This window comes from Oncorhynchus keta, unplaced genomic scaffold (assembly GCF_023373465.1).
Source record: "Oncorhynchus keta strain PuntledgeMale-10-30-2019 unplaced genomic scaffold, Oket_V2 Un_scaffold_6055_pilon_pilon, whole genome shotgun sequence".
Taxonomy (NCBI): domain Eukaryota; kingdom Metazoa; phylum Chordata; class Actinopteri; order Salmoniformes; family Salmonidae; genus Oncorhynchus; species Oncorhynchus keta.
In genome coordinates this window covers 95,256-114,172 of record NW_026290974.1, presented here as the reverse complement: position 1 = coordinate 114,172, position 18,917 = coordinate 95,256, and the positions used below count along the sequence as shown (strand labels likewise).

General features: G+C 44.0%; 1 protein-coding gene and 1 long non-coding RNA gene across 2 annotated transcripts in view; one reads left to right on the top strand and one right to left on the bottom strand.

Annotated features, from left to right (window-relative positions):
- galt (galactose-1-phosphate uridylyltransferase) overlaps window positions 1-18,917 on the top strand; it is a 189,401-nt gene that overhangs the window by 160,486 nt on the left and 9,998 nt on the right. Inside the window, exon 9 of the mRNA XM_052517206.1 lies at window positions 18,533-18,687. Within this exon, the coding sequence (XP_052373166.1) occupies window positions 18,533-18,687 (155 nt within the window). The remainder of the gene's footprint in view (window positions 1-18,532; window positions 18,688-18,917) is intronic.
- LOC127929244 (uncharacterized) lies at window positions 17,602-18,512 on the bottom strand. The gene is made up of 3 exons (XR_008134028.1): window positions 18,385-18,512; window positions 18,151-18,345; window positions 17,602-18,033 (listed from the first exon to the last, which is right to left on the bottom strand). It is a non-coding gene; the product is annotated as an uncharacterized LOC127929244 (long non-coding RNA).

Below are 18,917 nucleotides of genomic sequence, written 5' to 3'. Positions count from 1 at the left end.
TTCATAGATATACAGTCCATTCAGACCCTTACTGGCCTGGTTCATAGATATACAGTCCATTCAGACACTTACTGGCCTGGTTCATAGATATACAGTCCATTCATAAAGTATTCAGACCCTTACTGACCTGGTTCATAGATATACAGTCCACTCAGACCCTTACTGGCCTGGTTCATAGATATACAGTCCATTCAGAAAGTATTCAGACCCTTACTGGCCTGGTTCATAGATATACAGTCCATTCAGAACCTTCCTGGCCTGGTTCATAGATATAGTCCATTCAGACCCTTACTGGCCTGGTTCATAGATATACAGTCCATTCAGACCCTTACTGGCCTGGTTCATAGATATACAGTCCATTCAGACCCTTACTGGCCTGGTTCATAGATATACAGTCCATTCATAAAGTATTCAGACCCTTACTGACCTGGTTCATAGATATACAGTCCACTCAGACCCTTACTGGCCTGGTTCATAGATATACAGTCCATTCAGAAAGTATTCAGACCCTTACTGAACTGGTTCATAGATATACAGTCGATTCAGACCCTTACTGGCCTGGTTCATAGATATACAGTCCATTCAGACCCTTACTGGCCTGGTTCATAGATATACAGTCCATTCATAAAGTATTCAGACCCTTACTGACCTGGTTCATAGATATACAGTCCACTCAGACCCTTACTGGCCTGGTTCATAGATATACAGTCCATTCAGACACTTACTGGCCTGGTTCATAGATATACTGTCCATTCAGAAAGTATTCAGAGCCTTACTGGCCTGGTTCATAGATATACAGTCCATTCAGACACTTACTGGCCTGGTTCATAGATATACTGTCCATTCAGAAAGTATTCAGACCCTTACTGGCCTGGTTCATAGATATACAGTCCATTCAGACCCTTACTGGCCTGGTTCATAGATATACAGTCCATTCAGACCCTTGCTGGCCTGGTTCATAGATATACAGTCCACTCAGACCCTTACTGGCCTGGTTCATAGATATACAGTCCACTCAGACCCTTACTGGCCTGGTTCATAGATATACAGTCCATTCAGAAAGTATTCAGACCCTTACTGGCCTGGTTCATAGATAGACAGTCCATTCAGAAAGTATTCAGACCCTTACTCGCCTGGTTGATAGATATACAGTCCATTCAGACACTTCCTGGCCTGGTTCATAGATATACAGTCATTCAGACCCCTTACTGGCCTTTTCATAGATATACAGTCCATTCAGACAGTATTCAGACCCTTACTGGCCTGGTTCATAGATATACAGTCCATTCAGACCCTTACTGACCTGGTTCATAGATATACAGTCAATTCAGACCCTTACTTTCCTGGTTCATAGATATACAGTCCATTCAGAAAGTTTTCAGACCCTTCCTGGCCTGGTTCATAGATATAAAGTCCATTCAGACCCTTACTGGCCTGGTTCATAGATATACAATCAATTCAGAAAGTATTCAGACCCTTACTGGCCTGGTTCATAGATATACAGTCCATTCAGACCCTTACTGGCCTGGTTCATAGATCTACAGTCCGTTCAGAAAGTATTCAGACCCTTACTGAACTGGTTCATAGATATACAGTCCATTCAGACCCTTACTGGCCTGGTTCATAGATATACAGTCCATTCAGACCCTTACTGGCCTGGTTCATAGATATACAGTCCATTCATAAAGTATTCAGACCCTTACTGACCTGGTTCATAGATATACAGTCCATTCAGACCCTTACTGGCCTGGTTCATAGATATACAGTCCATTCAGACCCTTACTGGCCTGGTTCATAGATCTACAGTCCGTTCAGAAAGTATTCAGACCCTTACTGAACTGGTTCATAGATATACAGTCCATTCAGACCCTTACTGGCCTGGTTCATAGATATACAGTCCATTCAGACCCTTACTGGCCTGGTTCATAGATCTACAGTCCGTTCAGAAAGTATTCAGACCCTTACTGAACTGGTTCATAGATATACAGTCCATTCAGACCCTTACTGGCCTGGTTCATAGATATACAGTCCATTCAGACCCTTACTGGCCTGGTTCATAGATATACAGTCCATTCAGACCCTTACTGGCCTGGTTCATAGATATACAGTCCATTCATAAAGTATTCAGACCGTTACTGGCCTGGTTCATAGATATACAGTACATCCCGACCCTTACTGGCCTGGTTCATAGATATACAGTCCATTCATAAAGTATTCAGACCCTTACTGACCTGGTTCATAGATATACAGTCCATTCAGAAAGTATTCAGACCCTTACTGGCCTGGTTCATAGATATATGTGGTCCTTCTGTAGCTCAGTTGGTAGAGCATGGCGCTTGTAACGCCAGGGTAGTGGGTTCGATTCCCGGGACCACCCATACGTAGAATGTATGCACACAAGTGCTTTGTAAGTCGCTTTGGATAAAAGCGTCTGCTAAATGGCATATATTATTATTATTATTATTATTATATACAGTCCATTCAGACCCTTACTGGCCTGGTTCATAGATATACAGTCCACTCAGACCCTTACTGGCCTGGTTCATAGATATACAGTCCATTCAGAAAGTATTCAGACCCTTACTGACCTGGTTCATAGATATACAGTCCACTCAGACCCTTACTGGCCTGGTTCATAGATATACAGTCCATTCAGACCCTTACTGGCCTGGTTCATAGATATACAGTCCATTCAGACCCTTACTGGCCTGGTTCATAGATATACAGTCCATTCAGACACTTACTGGCCTGGTTCATAGATATACAGTCCATTCATAAAGTATTCAGACCCTTACTGACCTGGTTCATAGATATACAGTCCACTCAGACCCTTACTGGCCTGGTTCATAGATATACAGTCCATTCAGAAAGTATTCAGACCCTTACTGAACTGGTTCATAGATATACAGTCCATTCAGACCCTTACTGGCCTGGTTCATAGATATACAGTCCATTCAGACCCTTACTGGCCTGGTTCATAGATATACAGTCCATTCAGAAAGTATTCAGACCCTTACTGAACTGGTTCATAGATATACAGTCCATTCATAAAGTATTCAGACCGTTACTGGCCTGGTTCATAGATATACAGTACATCCCGACCCTTACTGGCCTGGTTCATAGATATACAGTCCATTCATAAAGTATTCAGACCCTTACTGACCTGGTTCATAGATATACAGTCCATTCATAAAGTATTCAGACCATTACTGGCCTGGTTCATAGATATACAGTCCATTCAGACCCTTACTGGCCTGGTTCATAGATATACAGTCCATTCATAAAGTATTCAGACCCTTACTGACCTGGTTCATAGATATACAGTCCACTCAGACCCTTACTGGCCTGGTTCATAGATATACAGTCCATTCAGAAAGTATTCAGACCCTTACTGGCCTGGTTCATAGATATACAGTCCATTCAGAACCTTCCTGGCCTGGTTCATAGATATACAGTCCATTCAGACCCTTACTGGCCTGGTTCATAGATATACAGTCCATTCAGACCCTTACTGGCCTGGTTCATAGATATACAGTCCATTCAGACACTTACTGGCCTGGTTCATAGATATACAGTCCATTCATAAAGTATTCAGACCCTTACTGACCTGGTTCATAGATATACAGTCCACTCAGACCCTTACTGGCCTGGTTCATAGATATACAGTCCACTCAGACCCTTACTGGCCTGGTTCATAGATATACAGTCCATTCAGAAAGTATTCAGACCCTTACTGAACTGGTTCATAGATATACAGTCCATTCAGACCCTTACTGGCCTGGTTCATAGATATACAGTCCATTCAGACCCTTACTGGCCTGGTTCATAGATATACAGTCCATTCATAAAGTATTCAGACCCTTACTGACCTGGTTCATAGATATACAGTCCACTCAGACCCTTACTGGCCTGGTTCATAGATATACAGTCCATTCAGAAAGTATTCAGACCCTTACTGAACTGGTTCATAGATATACAGTCCATTCAGACCCTTACTGGCCTGGTTCATAGATATACAGTCCATTCATAAAGTATTCAGACCGTTACTGGCCTGGTTCATAGATATACAGTACATCCCGACCCTTACTGGCCTGGTTCATAGATATACAGTCCATTCATAAAGTATTCAGACCCTTACTGACCTGGTTCATAGATATACAGTCCATTCAGAAAGTATTCAGACCCTTACTGGCCTGGTTCATAGATATACAGTCCATTCAGAAAGTATTCAGACCCTTACTGGCCTGGTTCATAGATATACAGTCCATTCAGAAAGTATTCAGACCCTTACTGGCCTGGTTCATAGATATACAGTCCATTCAGACCCTTCCTGGCCTGGTTCATAGATATACAGTCCATTCAGACACTTACTGGCCTGGTTCATAGATATACAGTACATTCATAAAGTATTCAGACCCTTACTGACCTGGTTCATAGATATACAGTCCACTCAGATGCCCTTACTGGCCTGGTTCATAGATATACAGTCCACTCAGACCCTTACTGGCCTGGTTCATAGATATACAGTCCATTCAGAAAGTATTCAGACCCTTACTGGCCTGGTTCATAGATATACAGTCCATTCAGACACTTACTGGCCTGGTTCATAGATATACAGTCCATTCAGAAAGTATTCAGAGCCTTACTGGCCTGGTTCATAGATATACAGTCCATTCAGACACTTACTGGCCTGGTTCATAGATATACTGTCCATTCAGAAAGTATTCAGACCCTTACTGGCCTGGTTCATAGATATACAGTCCATTCAGACCCTTGCTGGCCTGGTTCATAGATATACAGTCCACTCAGACCCTTACTGGCCTGGTTCATAGATATACAGTCCACTCAGACCCTTACTGGCCTGGTTCATAGATATACAGTCCATTCAGAAAGTATTCAGACCCTTACTGGCCTGGTTCATAGATATACAGTCCATTCAGACCCTTACTGACCTGGTTCATAGATATACAGTCCATTCAGAAAGCATTCAGACCCTTACTGGCCTGGTTCATAGATATACAGTCCATTCAGACCCTTACTGGCCTGGTTCATAGATCTACAGTCCATTCAGAAAGTATTCAGACCCTTTCTGAACTGGTTCATAGATATACAGTCCATTCAGACCCTTACTGGCCTGGTTCATAGATATACAGTCCATTCATAAAGCATTCAGACCCTTACTGGCCTGGTTCATAGATATACAGTCATCCCGACCCTTACTGGCCTGGTTCATAGATATACAGTCCATTCATAAAGTATTCAGACCCTTACTGACCTGGTTCATAGATATACAGTCCATTCAGACCCTTACTGGCCTGGTTCATAGATATACAGTCCACTCAGACCCTTACTGGCCTGGTTCATAGATATACAGTCCATTCAGAAAGTATTCAGACCCTTACTGAACTGGTTCATAGATATACAGTCCATTCAGACCCTTACTGGCCTGGTTCATAGATATACAGTCCATTCAGACCCTTACTGGCCTGGTTCATAGATATACAGTCCATTCATAAAGTATTCAGACCCTTACTGACCTGGTTCATAGATATACAGTCCACTCAGACCCTTACTGGCCTGGTTCATAGATATACAGTCCATTCATAAAGTATTCAGACCCTTACTGACCTGGTTCATAGATATACAGTCCATTCAGACCCTTACTGGCCTGGTTCATAGATATACAGTCCATTCAGACCCTTACTGGCCTGGTTCATAGATATACAGTCCATTCAGACACTTACTGACCTGGTTCATAGATATACAGTCCATTCATAAAGTATTCAGACCCTTACTGACCTGGTTCATAGATATACAGTCCACTCAGACCCTTACTGGCCTGGTTCATAGATATACAGTCCACTCAGACCCTTACTGGCCTGGTTCATAGATATACAGTCCATTCAGAAAGTATTCAGACCCTTACTGAACTGGTTCATAGATATACAGTCCATTCAGACCCTTACTGGCCTGGTTCATAGATATACAGTCCATTCAGACCCTTACTGGCCTGGTTCATAGATATACAGTCCATTCATAAAGTATTCAGACACTTACTGACCTGGTTCATAGATATACAGTCCACTCAGACCCTTACTGGCCTGGTTCATAGATATACAGTCCATTCAGAAAGTATTCAGACCCTTACTGGCCTGGTTCATAGATATACAGTCCATTCAGAAAGTATTCAGACCCTTACTGACCTGGTTCATAGATATACAGTCCATTCAGAAAGTATTCAGACCCTTACTGGCCTGGTTCATAGATATACAGTCCATTCAGAAAGTATTCAGACCCTTACTGGCCTGGTTCATAGATATACAGTCCATTCAGAAAGTATTCAGACCCTTACTGGCCTGGTTCATAGATATACAGTCCATTCAGACCCTTCCTGGCCTGGTTCATAGATATACAGTCCATTCAGACCCTTCCTGGCCTGGTTCATAGATATACAGTCCATTCAGACCCTTACTGGCCTGGTTCATAGATATACAGTCCATTCAGACACTTACTGGCCTGGTTCATAGATATACAGTCCATTCATAAAGTATTCAGACCCTTACTGACCTGGTTCATAGATATACAGTCCACTCAGATGCCCTTACTGGCCTGGTTCATAGATATACAGTCCATTCAGACACTTACTGGCCTGGTTCATATATATACTGTCCATTCAGAAAGTATTCAGACCCTTACTGGCCTGGTTCATAGATATACAGTCCATTCAGACCCTTACTGGCTTGGTTCATAGATATACAGTCATTCAGACCCCTTACTGGCCTGGTTCATAGATATACAGTCCATTCAGACCCTTGCTGGCCTGGTTCATAGATATACAGTCCACTCAGACCCTTACTGGCCTGGTTCATAGATATACAGTCCATTCAGAAAGTATTCAGACCCTTACTGGCCTGGTTCATAGATATACAGTCCATTCAGAAAGTATTCAGACCCTTACTGGCCTGGTTCATAGATATACAGTCCATTCAGACACTTACTGGCCTGGTTCATAGATATACAGTCCATTCAGACCCTTACTGGCCTGGTTCATAGATCTACAGTCCATTCAGAAAGTATTCAGACCCTTTCTGAACTGGTTCATAGATATACAGTCCATTCAGACCCTGACTGGCCTGGTTCATAGATATACAGTCCATTCAGAAAGTATTCAGACCCTTACTGACCTGGTTCATAGATATACAGTCCACTCAGACCCTTACTGGCCTGGTTCATAGATATACAGTCCATTCAGAAAGTATTCAGACCCTTACTGAACTGGTTCATAGATCTACAGTCCATTCAGAAAGTATTCAGACCCTTTCTGAACTGGTTCATAGATATTACAGTCCATTCAGACCCTTACTGGCCTGATTCATAGATATACAGTCATTCAGACCCCTTAATGGCCTGGTTCATAGATATACAGTCCATTCAGACCCTTGCTGGCCTGGTTCATAGATATACAGTCCATTCAGACCCTTGCTGGCCTGGTTCATAGATATACAGTCCATTCAGACACTTACTGGCCTGGTTCATATATATACTGTCCATTCAGAAAGTATTCAGACCCTTACTGGCCTGGTTCATAGATATACAGTCCATTCAGACCCTTACTGACCTGGTTCATAGATATACAGTCATTCAGACCCCTTAATGGCCTGGTTCATAGATATACAGTCCATTCAGACCCTTGCTGGCCTGGTTCATAGATATACAGTCCATTCAGACCCTTGCTGGCCTGGTTCATAGATATACAGTCCATTCAGACCCTTGCTGGCCTGGTTCATAGATATACAGTCCATTCAGACACTTACTGGCCTGGTTCATATATATACAGTCCATTCAGAAAGTATTCAGACCCTTACTGGCCTGGTTCATAGATATACAGTCCATTCAGACCCTTACTGACCTGGTTCATAGATATACAGTCCATTCAGAAAGTATTCAGACCCTTACTGGCCTGGTTCATAGATATACAGTCCATTCAGACCCTTACTGGCCTGGTTCATAGATCTACAGTCCATTCAGAAAGTATTCAGACCCTTACTGAACTGGTTCATAGATATACAGTCCATTCAGACCCTTACTGGCCTGGTTCATAGATATACAGTCCATTCAGACCCTTACTGGCTTGGTTCATAGATATACAGTCCATTCAGAACCTTACTGACCTGGTTCATAGATATACAGTCCACTCAGACCCTTACTGGCCTGGTTCATAGATATACAGTCCATTCATAAAGTATTCAGACCGTTACTGACCTGGTTCATAGAGATGCAAGTGGCTGTTCCACTGGTTGTCATAAGGTGTATGCACCAATTTGTAAGTCGCTCTGGATAAGAGCGTCTGCTAAATGACTTAAATGTAAATGTAAATATACAGTACATCCCGACCCTTACTGGCCAGGTTCATAGATATACAGTCCATTCATAAAGTATTCAGACCCTTACTGGCCTGGTTCATAGATATACAGTCCATTCAGAAAGTATTCAGACCCTTATTGGCCTGGTTCATAGATATACATTCCATTCAGAAAGTATTCAGACCCCTTACTGGCCTGGTTCATAGCTATACAGTCCATTCAGACCCTTACTGGCCTGGTTCATAGATATACAGTCCATTCAGACCCTTACTGGCCTGGTTCATAGATATACAGTCCATTCAGACCCTTACTGACCTGGTTCATAGATATACAGTCCACTCAGACCCTTACTGGCCTGGTTCATAGATATACAGTCCATTCATAAAGTATTCAGACACTTACTGACCTGGTTCATAGATATACAGTCCATTCAGACCCTTACTGGCCTGGTTCATAGATATACAGTCCATTCAGACCCTTGCTGGCCTGGTTCATAGATATACAGTCCATTCAGACCCTTGCTGGCCTGGTTCATAGATATACAGTCCATTCAGACCCTTACTGGCCTGGTTCATAGATATACAGTACATTCAGACCCTTGCTGGCCTGGTTCATAGATATACAGTACATTCAGACCCTTACTGGCCTGGTTCATAGATATGCAGTCCACTCAGACCCTTACTGGCCTGGTTCATAGATATACAGTCCACTCAGACCCTTACTGGCCTGGTTCATAGATATACGGTCCATTCAGAAAGTATTCAGACCCTTACTGGCCTGGTTCATAGATATACAGTCCATTCAGAAAGTATTCAGACCCTTACTGGCCTGGTTCATAGATATACAGTCCATTCAGACCCTTACTGGCCTGGTTCATAGATATACAGTCCATTCAGAAAGTATTCAGACCCTTACTGGCCTGGTTCATAGATATACAGTCCATTCAGACCCTTACTGACCTGGTTCATAGATATACAGTCCATTCAGAAAGTATTCAGACCCTTACTGGCCTGGTTCATAGATATACAGTCCATTCAGACCCTTACTGGCCTGGTTCATAGATCTACAGTCCATTCAGAAAGTATTCAGACCCTTACTGAACTGGTTCATAGATATACAGTCCATTCAGACCCTTACTGGCCTGGTTCATAGATATACAGTCCATTCAGACCCTTACTGGCTTGGTTCATAGATATACAGTCCATTCATAAAGTATTCAGACCCTTACTGACCTGGTTCATATATATACAGTCCACTCAGACCCTTACTGGCCTGGTTCATAGATATACAGTCCATTCATAAAGTATTCAGACCGTTACTGACCTGGTTCATAGATATACAGTACATCCCGACCCTTACTGGCCAGGTTCATAGATATACAGTCCATTCATAAAGTATTCAGACCCTTACTGGCCTGGTTCATAGATATACAGTCCATTCAGAAAGTATTCAGACCCTTATTGGCCTGGTTCATAGATATACATTCCATTCAGAAAGTATTCAGACCCCTTACTGGCCTGGTTCATAGCTATACAGTCCATTCAGACCCTTACTGGCCTGGTTCATAGATATACAGTCCATTGGTTCATAGATATACAGTCCATTTAGACCCTTACTGGCCTGGTTCATAGATATACAGTCCATTCAGACCCTTACTGACCTGGTTCATAGATATACAGTCCACTCAGACCCTTACTGGCCTGGTTCATAGATATACAGTCCATTCATAAAGTATTCAGACACTTACTGACCTGGTTCATAGATATACAGTCCATTCAGAAAGTATTCAGACCCTTACTGGCCTGGTTCATAGATATACAGTCCATTCAGAAAGTATTCAGACCCTTACTGGCCTGGTTCATAGATAGACAGTCCATTCAGAAAGTATTCAGACCCTTACTCGCCTGGTTGATAGATATACAGTCCATTCAGACACTTCCTGGCCTGGTTCATAGATATACAGTCATTCAGACCCCTTACTGGCCTTTTTCATAGATATACAGTCCATTCAGACCCTTACTGACCTGGTTCATAGATCTACAGTCCATTCAGACAGTATTCAGACCCTTACTGGCCTGGTTCATAGATATACAGTCCATTCAGACCCTTACTGACCTGGTTCATAGATATACAGTCCATTCAGAAAGTATTCAGACCCTTACTTTCCTGGTTCATAGATATACAGTCCATTCAGAAAGTTTTCAGACCCTTACTGGCCTGGTTCATAGATATAAAGTCCATTCAGACCCTTACTGGCCTGGTTCATAGATATACAATCCATTCAGAAAGTATTCAGACCCTTACTGACCTGGTTCATAGATATACAGTCCATTCAGACCCTTACTGACCTGGTTCATAGATATACAGTCCATTCAGAAAGTATTCAGACCCTTACTGGCCTGGTTCATAGATATACAGTCCATTCAGAAAGTATTCAGACCCTTACTGGCCTGGTTCATAGATATACAGTCCATTCAGAAAAGTATTCAGACCCTTACTGGCCTGGTTCATAGATATACAGTCCATTCAGAAAAGTATTCAGACCCTTACTGGCCTGGTTCATAGATATACAGTCCATTCAGACCCCTACTGGCCTGGTTCATAGATATACAGTCCATTCAGAAAGTATTCAGACCCCTTACTACAGTAAGGATAGCAGACAGGTATTCTTAGCTTGTGGACATCAGAACAGGCGATCACTAACTTGGTTAGTAAGAGAGACAGGCAACCTAACGAGACTACGTTGGTGAGCAAATAGACTGCCCTTGTCCTCTGTTCTATTGGAGAATGTGCAATAACTGCAGATTAAACCGGATCAGCTCCATTCACAGCGATATCCAGTTGGACAAACATCTGGCTGGTTTTTCCTATTCATCATCAACACTGGACAGCAGTCTTGGGTGAGACGAAGGCAAGAGGGGTGTGTCTCTTTGTTAGCAACTTCTGGTGCGTGATCTAATGTTAAGGAGGTCTCTAGTTTTGCCTGAGAGAATAGCTCATGATAAGCTGCAGACCATAATATTTACCATGAGAGTTTTCATCTATATTTTTCTCAGCTGTCTGTTTGTGACCTGATTCAGGAAACTAGGTGTAAAAAAAAGCCATTTGAACGTAAAAAAATATATGTTTTTAGCAAAATGCATTTTTGTTTTAACAGAAATGCCTTCTCGAACATGTGAACTTTCGTGTGCCTTAATAACAAACTTGTATGCCATCTGTAAATATGAATACAATTGTTAAATTACGAGCCTTGTTGGTTAAGCCACAGTAAAAGGAAACAACCTTTCCACTAGCCATGAATGGCTGAGATAATGAGTGGGCAGGACATGCCGAGAGAGGAGTTCGGATTGCTCTGCCATATAGAGGCTTCTGTCTATTTGAGCTCTTCAGTCTGTGTTGGTAATCCTGTGGAAAACGGCTTATAAAAAATGTATTGTGTAGTGGCGCTGCATAAGTGTTGATCTCCACTTTCTGGAGGATCGAGTTTTGAAATCAGTGGAATTACAGTATGATGGGTAAAGACATGGGAAAACACCTGTCTCCAGATGACATCTTCAAACTAAGGGCAACCGTGGTATGGCAGGGAGACACGTCCATCATTACATGACGTGTGTACAACACCCGTTTAATATAGTCGGTGTCAGTAAACGTCGGCAAAAAAAGTGTAATGAAATTGTTGCCAGCAGAGCCACGCTCAAGGTCCTAAACGATATCTTAACCGCCATCGATAAGAAACAATACTGTGCAGCCGTATTCATTGGCCTGGCCAAGGCTTTCGACGCTGTCAATCACCACATCCTCATCGGCAGACTCGATAGCCTTGGTTTCTCAAATGACTGCCTCGCCTGGTTCACCAACTACTTCTTTGGTAGAGTTCAGTGTGTCAAATCGGAGGGTCTGCTGTCCGGACCTCTGGCCTCTGGCCTTGGACCGACTCTCTTCTCTGTATACATCAATGATGTCGGGCTTGCTGCTGGTGAGTCTCTGATCCAGCTCTACGCAGACGACACCATTCTGTATACTTCTGGCCCTTCTTTGGACACTGTGTTAACAAACCTCCAGATGAGCTTCAATGCCATACAACTCTCCTTCCGTGGCCTCCAATTGCTCTTAAATACAAGTAAAACTAAATGGATGCTTTATTTCTATCTCTACTTTGCACATTCTTCCACTGCAAATCAACCATTCCAGTGTTTTACTTGCTATATTGTATTTACTTTGCCACCATGGCCTTTTTTTTGCCTTTACCTCCCTTATGTCACCTCATTGGCTCACATTTTATATAGACTTATTTTTCTACTGTATTACTGACTGTATGTTTGTTTTACTCCATGTGTAACTCTGTGTAGTTGTATGTGTCGAACTGCTTGGCCAGGTCGCAGTTGTAAATGAGAACTTGTTCTCAACTAGCCTACCTGGTTAAATAAAGGTGTTCTCAACTAGCCTACCTGGTTAAATAAAGGTGTTCTCAACTAGCCTACCAGGTTAAATAAAGGTGTTCTCAACTGGCCTACCTGGTTAAATAAAGGTGTTCTCAACTAGCCTACCTGGTTAAATAAAGGTGTTCTCAACTAGCCTACCTGGTTAAATAAAGGTGTTCTCAACTGGCCTACCAGGTTAAATAAAGGTGTTCTCAACTGGCCTATCAGGTTAAATAAAGGTGTTCTCAACTAGCCTACCTGGTTAAATAAAGGTGTTCTCAACTAGCATACCTGGTTAAATAAAGGTGTTCTCAACTGGCCTACCTGGTTAAATAAAGGTGTTCTCAACTGGCCTACCAGGTTAAATAAAGGTGTTCTCAACTAGCCTACCTGGTTAAATAAAGGTGTTCTCAACTGGCCTACCTGGTTAAATAAAGGTGTTCTCAACTAGCCTACCAGGTTAAATAAAGGTGTTCTCAACTTGCCTACCTGGTTAAATAAAGGTGAAATAAATAAATAAATAAAAAGAGCTGGTTCGGCTGGTTTCATATTATCCAGAGGCAAACAAATCATCGGCCAGAGTGTCAAGTGTGCGATCGGAACACTCCGAGAGCGAAACGAGATGGGTGGGGCTCAAGCTTAAGAGGGCGTGAACGATGCTGAATGGGTGGGGCTAAAGCTTAAGAGGGTGTGAACGATGCTGAATGGGTGGGGCTAAAGCTTAAGAGGGTGTGAACGATGCTGAATGGGTGGGGCTAAAGCTTAAGAGGGTGTGAACGATGCTGAATGGGTGGGGCTAAAGCTTAAGAGGGTGTGAACGATGCTGAATGGGTGGGGCTAAAGCTTAAGAGGGTGTGAACGATGCTGAATGGGTGGGGCTAAAGCTTAAGAGGGTGTGAACGATGCTGAATGGGTGGGGCTAAAGCTTAAGAGGGTGTGAACAATGCTGAGTGGGTGTAGAGAAAGAAGAGCTCTTCACTAGATACCAAAACATTCAAAGGACATTTTCTCAAAACTGAGTTTACAAGTTGATCAACTTTCAAAGCAGAATTACTTTCCCATTGTTCCTCAACTGTAGTGTATAATATACCATTATGTAGCTCTGAGTCTCTACTTTTATCCAAGGTAAAAAAAAAAAAAAAAACTTTCAAATTGGAGCCGGTCGGTCACATATGAGAGTTTAGAGGCCAGGGTGATGGAGAACGTTGTTTCTGAATAAGATATGAGGGATCAGAGGCCAGGGTGATGGAGAACATTGTTTCTGAATAAGATATGAGGGATCAGAGGCCAGAGTGATGGAGAACGTTGTTTCTGAATAAGATATGAGGGATCAGAGGCCAGAGTGATGGAGAACATTGTTTCTGAATAAGATATGAGGGATCAGAGGCCAGAGTGATGGAGAACATTGTTTCTGAATAAGATATGAGGGATCAGAGGCCAGAGTGATGGCCTCCTATCCACTGGTCAAAACTCCTATCTACTGGTCAGAACTCCTGTCCACTGGTCAGAACTCCTATCCACTGGTCAGAACTCCTATCTACTGGTCAGAACTCTTATCTACTGGTCAGAACTCCTATCCACTGGTCAGAACTCCTATCTACTGGTCAGAACTCTTATCCACTGGTCAGAACTCCTATCCACTGGTCAGAACTCCTATCAACTGGTCAGAACTCTTATCTACTGGTTAGAACTCCTATCTACTGGTCAAAACTCCTATCCACTGGTCAGAACTCCTATCTACTGGTCAGAACTCCTATCTACTGGTCAGAACTCCTATCTACTGGTCAGAACTCCTATCTACTGGTCAGAACTCCTATCTACTGGTCAGAACTCCTATCCACTGGTCAGAACTCCTATCCACTGGTCAGAACTCCTATCTACTGGTCAGAACTCCTATCTACTGGTCAGAACTCCTATCTACTGGTCAGAACTCCTATCCACTGGTCAGAACTCCTATCCACTGGTCAGAACTCCTATCTACTGGTCAGAACTCCTATCTACTGGTCAGAACTCCTATCTACTGGTCAGAACTCCTATCCACTGGTCAGAACTCCTATCCACTGGTCAGAACTCCTATCCACTGGTCAGAACTCCTATCCACTGGTCAGAACTCCTATCTACTGGTCAGAACTCCTATCTACTGGTCAGAACTCCTATCTACTGGTCAGAACTCCTATCTACTGGTCAGAACTCCTATCCACTGGTCAGAACTCCTATCCACTGGTCAGAACTCCTATCTACTGGTCAGAACTCCTATCCACTGGTCAGAACTCCTATCCACTGGTCAGAACTCATATCCACTGGTCAGAACTCCTATCCACTGGTCAGAACTCCTATCCACTGGTCAGAACTCTTATTTACATTTACATTTAAGTCATTTAGGTCAGAACTCTTATCCAGAGTCAGACTTACAAATTGGTGCAAACACCTATGACAACCAGTGGAACAGCCACTTGCATCTAAATCTTGTTGGGGGAACTCCTATCCACAAAACTCAACTGGTGAGAAGGATTACTGGTCAGAACCCTTACTGGTACCCTATCCTAGGTATTCCTTGAAGAGGTGGGGTTTCAGGTGTCTCCGGAACTCCTATCCATTGACTCCGCTGTCCTGGCGAACTCGTGAGGGAGTTTGTTCCACCATTGGGGGCCAGAGCAGCGAACAGTTTTGACTGGGCTGAGCTCATAACTGGTACTTCCTCAGTGGTAGGGAGGCGAACAGGCCAGAGGTGGATGAACGCAGTGCCCTTGTTTGGGTGTAGGGCCCTGATCACTGGCCTGGAGGTACTGGGTGAACCGTTCCCCTCACAGCTCCGTCCAGGCGAACACCATGGTCTTGTAGCAGATGCGAGAACTTCAACTGGAAGCCAGTGGAGAACTCCTATCGGAGGAGCTGGGGTGAACGTGAGAGAACTTGGGAAGGTTGAACACCAGACGGGCTGCGGCGTTCTGGTGAGTTGTAGGGGTTTAATGGCACAGGCAGGGAGCCCAGCCACTGGCGAGTTGCAGTAGAACTCAAGACGGAGATGACAAGTGCCTGGATTAGGACCTGCGAACTTCCTGTGTGAGGCAGGGTCCTATCTCTGGGATGTTGTAGAGCATGAACCTACAGGAACGGGACACCGCCTTGATGTTAGTTGAGAACGTCAGGGTGTTGTCCAGGATCACGCTGGTCAAGGTTCTTAGCGCTCTGTAGTTCTTATCTACTGGTTAGAACTCCTATCTACTGGTCAGAACTCCTATCCACTGGTCAGAACTCCTATCCACTGGTCAGAACTCCTATCTACTGGTCAGAACTCCTATCTACTGGTCAGAACTCCTATCTACTGGTCAGAACTCCTATCTACTGGTCAGAACTCCTATCCACTGGTCAGAACTCCTATCCACTGGTCAGAACTCCTATCTACTGGTCAGAACTCATATCTACTGGTCAGAACTCCTATCTACTGGTCAGAACTCCTATCCACTGGTCAGAACTCCTATCCACTGGTCAGAACTCCTATCCACAAGCTCAACTGGTCAGAACTCCTATCTACTGGTCAGAACTCCTATCTACTGGTCAGAACTCCTATCCACTGGTCAGAACTCCTATCTACTGGTCAGAACTCCTATCTACTGGTCAGAACTCCTATCTACTGGTCAGAACTCCTATCTACTGGTCAGAACTCCTATCTACTGGTCAGAACTCCTATCCACTGGTCAGAACTCCTATCTACTGGTCAGAACTCCTATCCACTGGTCAGAACTCCTATCCACAACTCAACTGGTCAGAACTATCCACAGATTTTTATTCATTTTTTTATTTTACCTTTATTTAACCTGGTAGGCCAGTTGAGAACAAGTTGTCATTTACAACTGTGACCTGGTCAAGATAAAACCAAGAAGTGCGACACAAACAACAACACAGAGTATCACATAAACGTACAGTCAATAACACAACAGAAAAATCTATGTACAGTGTGTGCAAATGTAGAAGATTAGGGAGGCAAGGCAATAAATAGGCGAAATAATTATAATTTAGTATTAATCACCTGGTCAGAACTCCTATCCACAGATCAACTGTTCAGCTTATATTCATGTAGGTGGTAATTGATCTGGTCACAAATAATCACTTTGTTCCATTAGAGGACACATTTCAGATTGTATCGTTGTTTCCTCACTGTTAAGTCATGCTGTGTATGTATTTGTGATGGTGTCAACAGCATTGAGTTGTTGGTTCATTTCCCATGTGTCAATTATCACGGGTCCGTCTGCTTAACTAGCAGGGTGTAGTTACCGTGGCTATTGCCAGGCGGCTCGTTAGGGGAGGGTCTCCAGTCCTTAATTAGTTTTGTTTAAAGGAGAGTTGGTGAAGTCACCTTCACAGGGCTGTCACATGCCAGGGCTGTCATTACCTGTATTTGCCAGGGCTGTCATTACCTGTATTTGCCAGGGCTGTCATTACCTGTATTTGCGGGCAGGGGAGGGGAGAGGAGGAGGGGAGGAGAGGAGAGGAGAGGGAGGGGAGGGGAGGGGATGGGATGGGAGAGGAGAGGAGAGGGGATGGGAGAGGAGAGGGGAGAGGGGAGGGGAGGGGAGAGGAGAGGAGACAGGATGGGAGAGGGGGAGGGGAGGGGAGAGGAGAGGAGAGGAGAGGGAGAGGAGAGGAGAGGAGAGGAGAGGAGAGGAGAGGAGAGGAGAGGAGAGGAGACAGGATGGGAGAGGGGAGGGGATGGGAGGGGATGGGAGGGAGAGGGGGAGAGGAGAGGGAGAGGAGGGAGGGGGGAGGAGAGGAGAGGAGAGAGAGGAGAGGAGAGGAGAGGAGAGGAGAGGAGAGGAGAGGAGAGGAGAGGAGAGGAGAGGAGAGGAGAGGAGAGGAGAGGAGAGGGGACAGGATGAATGTGATTTAACTAGCATGATACGCTGTTCATTCATTATATGGGGATAGGAGAGGAGCTTATAGGGATTGGGAGTGTAGCCAAACCTCTGCTTCTCACAGCCATTTAGAACTTAATATGTTCATATTTACCATGAAGAAACCTTCCTTCTTGCAGGCGCTTTTATGGTGCATGGAGGGAGGGAGGCTAACGGGTCAACACGTCCACACTACACGTCCTGCTAGTCTTCACTAAGCCTGTAGTCTACAGTAGAGACCTGCTAGTCTTCACTAAGCCTGTAGTCTACAGTAGAGACCTGCTAGTCTTCACTAAGCCTGTAGTCTACAGTAGAGACCTGCTAGTCTTCACTAAGCCTGTAGTCTACAGTAGAGACCTGCTAGTCTTCACTAAGCATGTAGTCTACAGTAGAGACCTGCTAGTCTTCACTAAGCCTGTAGTCTACAGTAGAGACCTGCTAGTCTTCACTAAGCCTGTCGTCTACAGTAGAGACCTGCTAGTCTTCACTAAGCCTGTAGTCTACAGTAGAGACCTGCTAGTCTTCACTAAGCCTGTAGTCTACAGTAGAGACCTGCTAGTCTTCACTAAGCCTGTAGTCTACAGTAGAGACCTGCTAGTCTTCACTAAGCCTGTAGTCTACAGTAGAGACCTGCTAGTCTTCACTAAGCCTGTAGTCTACAGTAGAGACCTGCTAGTCTTCACTTAGCCTGTAGTCTACAGTAGAGACCTGCTAGTCTTCACTAAGCCAGGAGTCTATAGTAGAGACCTGCTTGCCTTCACAAAGCCAGTAGTCTACAGTAGAGACCTGCTAGTCTTCTCTAAGCCAGTAGTCTACAGTAGAGACCTTCCTCTCACACTCTTCTCTCTCCTCCCAGGCGCCCCTACCGGCCCCTATCTTAAAGAGGACCAGTTCCACTGGCAGCTCCATGCTCACTATTACCCCCCCCTGCTCCGATCTGCCGGTGTACGCAAGTTCATGGTGGGATATGAAATGCTGGCGCAGGAGCAGAGAGACCTTACACCTGAACAGGTAATACATGTGGGAAACAGTATTACTACAACATATGCTATATATAAGCACAGATCTTCGTATGTCTAAAACATTTAGTAATTAGCTAAACTATTCCTATGTGTCCATGTTATTTACCACAGCTCCTAATAAAGTTATCAAGCTACCTCAACTGTGTAACTCTGAGGGAGGGTCCAGGCTGTAACTCTGAGGGAGGGTCCAGGCTGTAACTCTGAGGGAGGGTCCAGGCT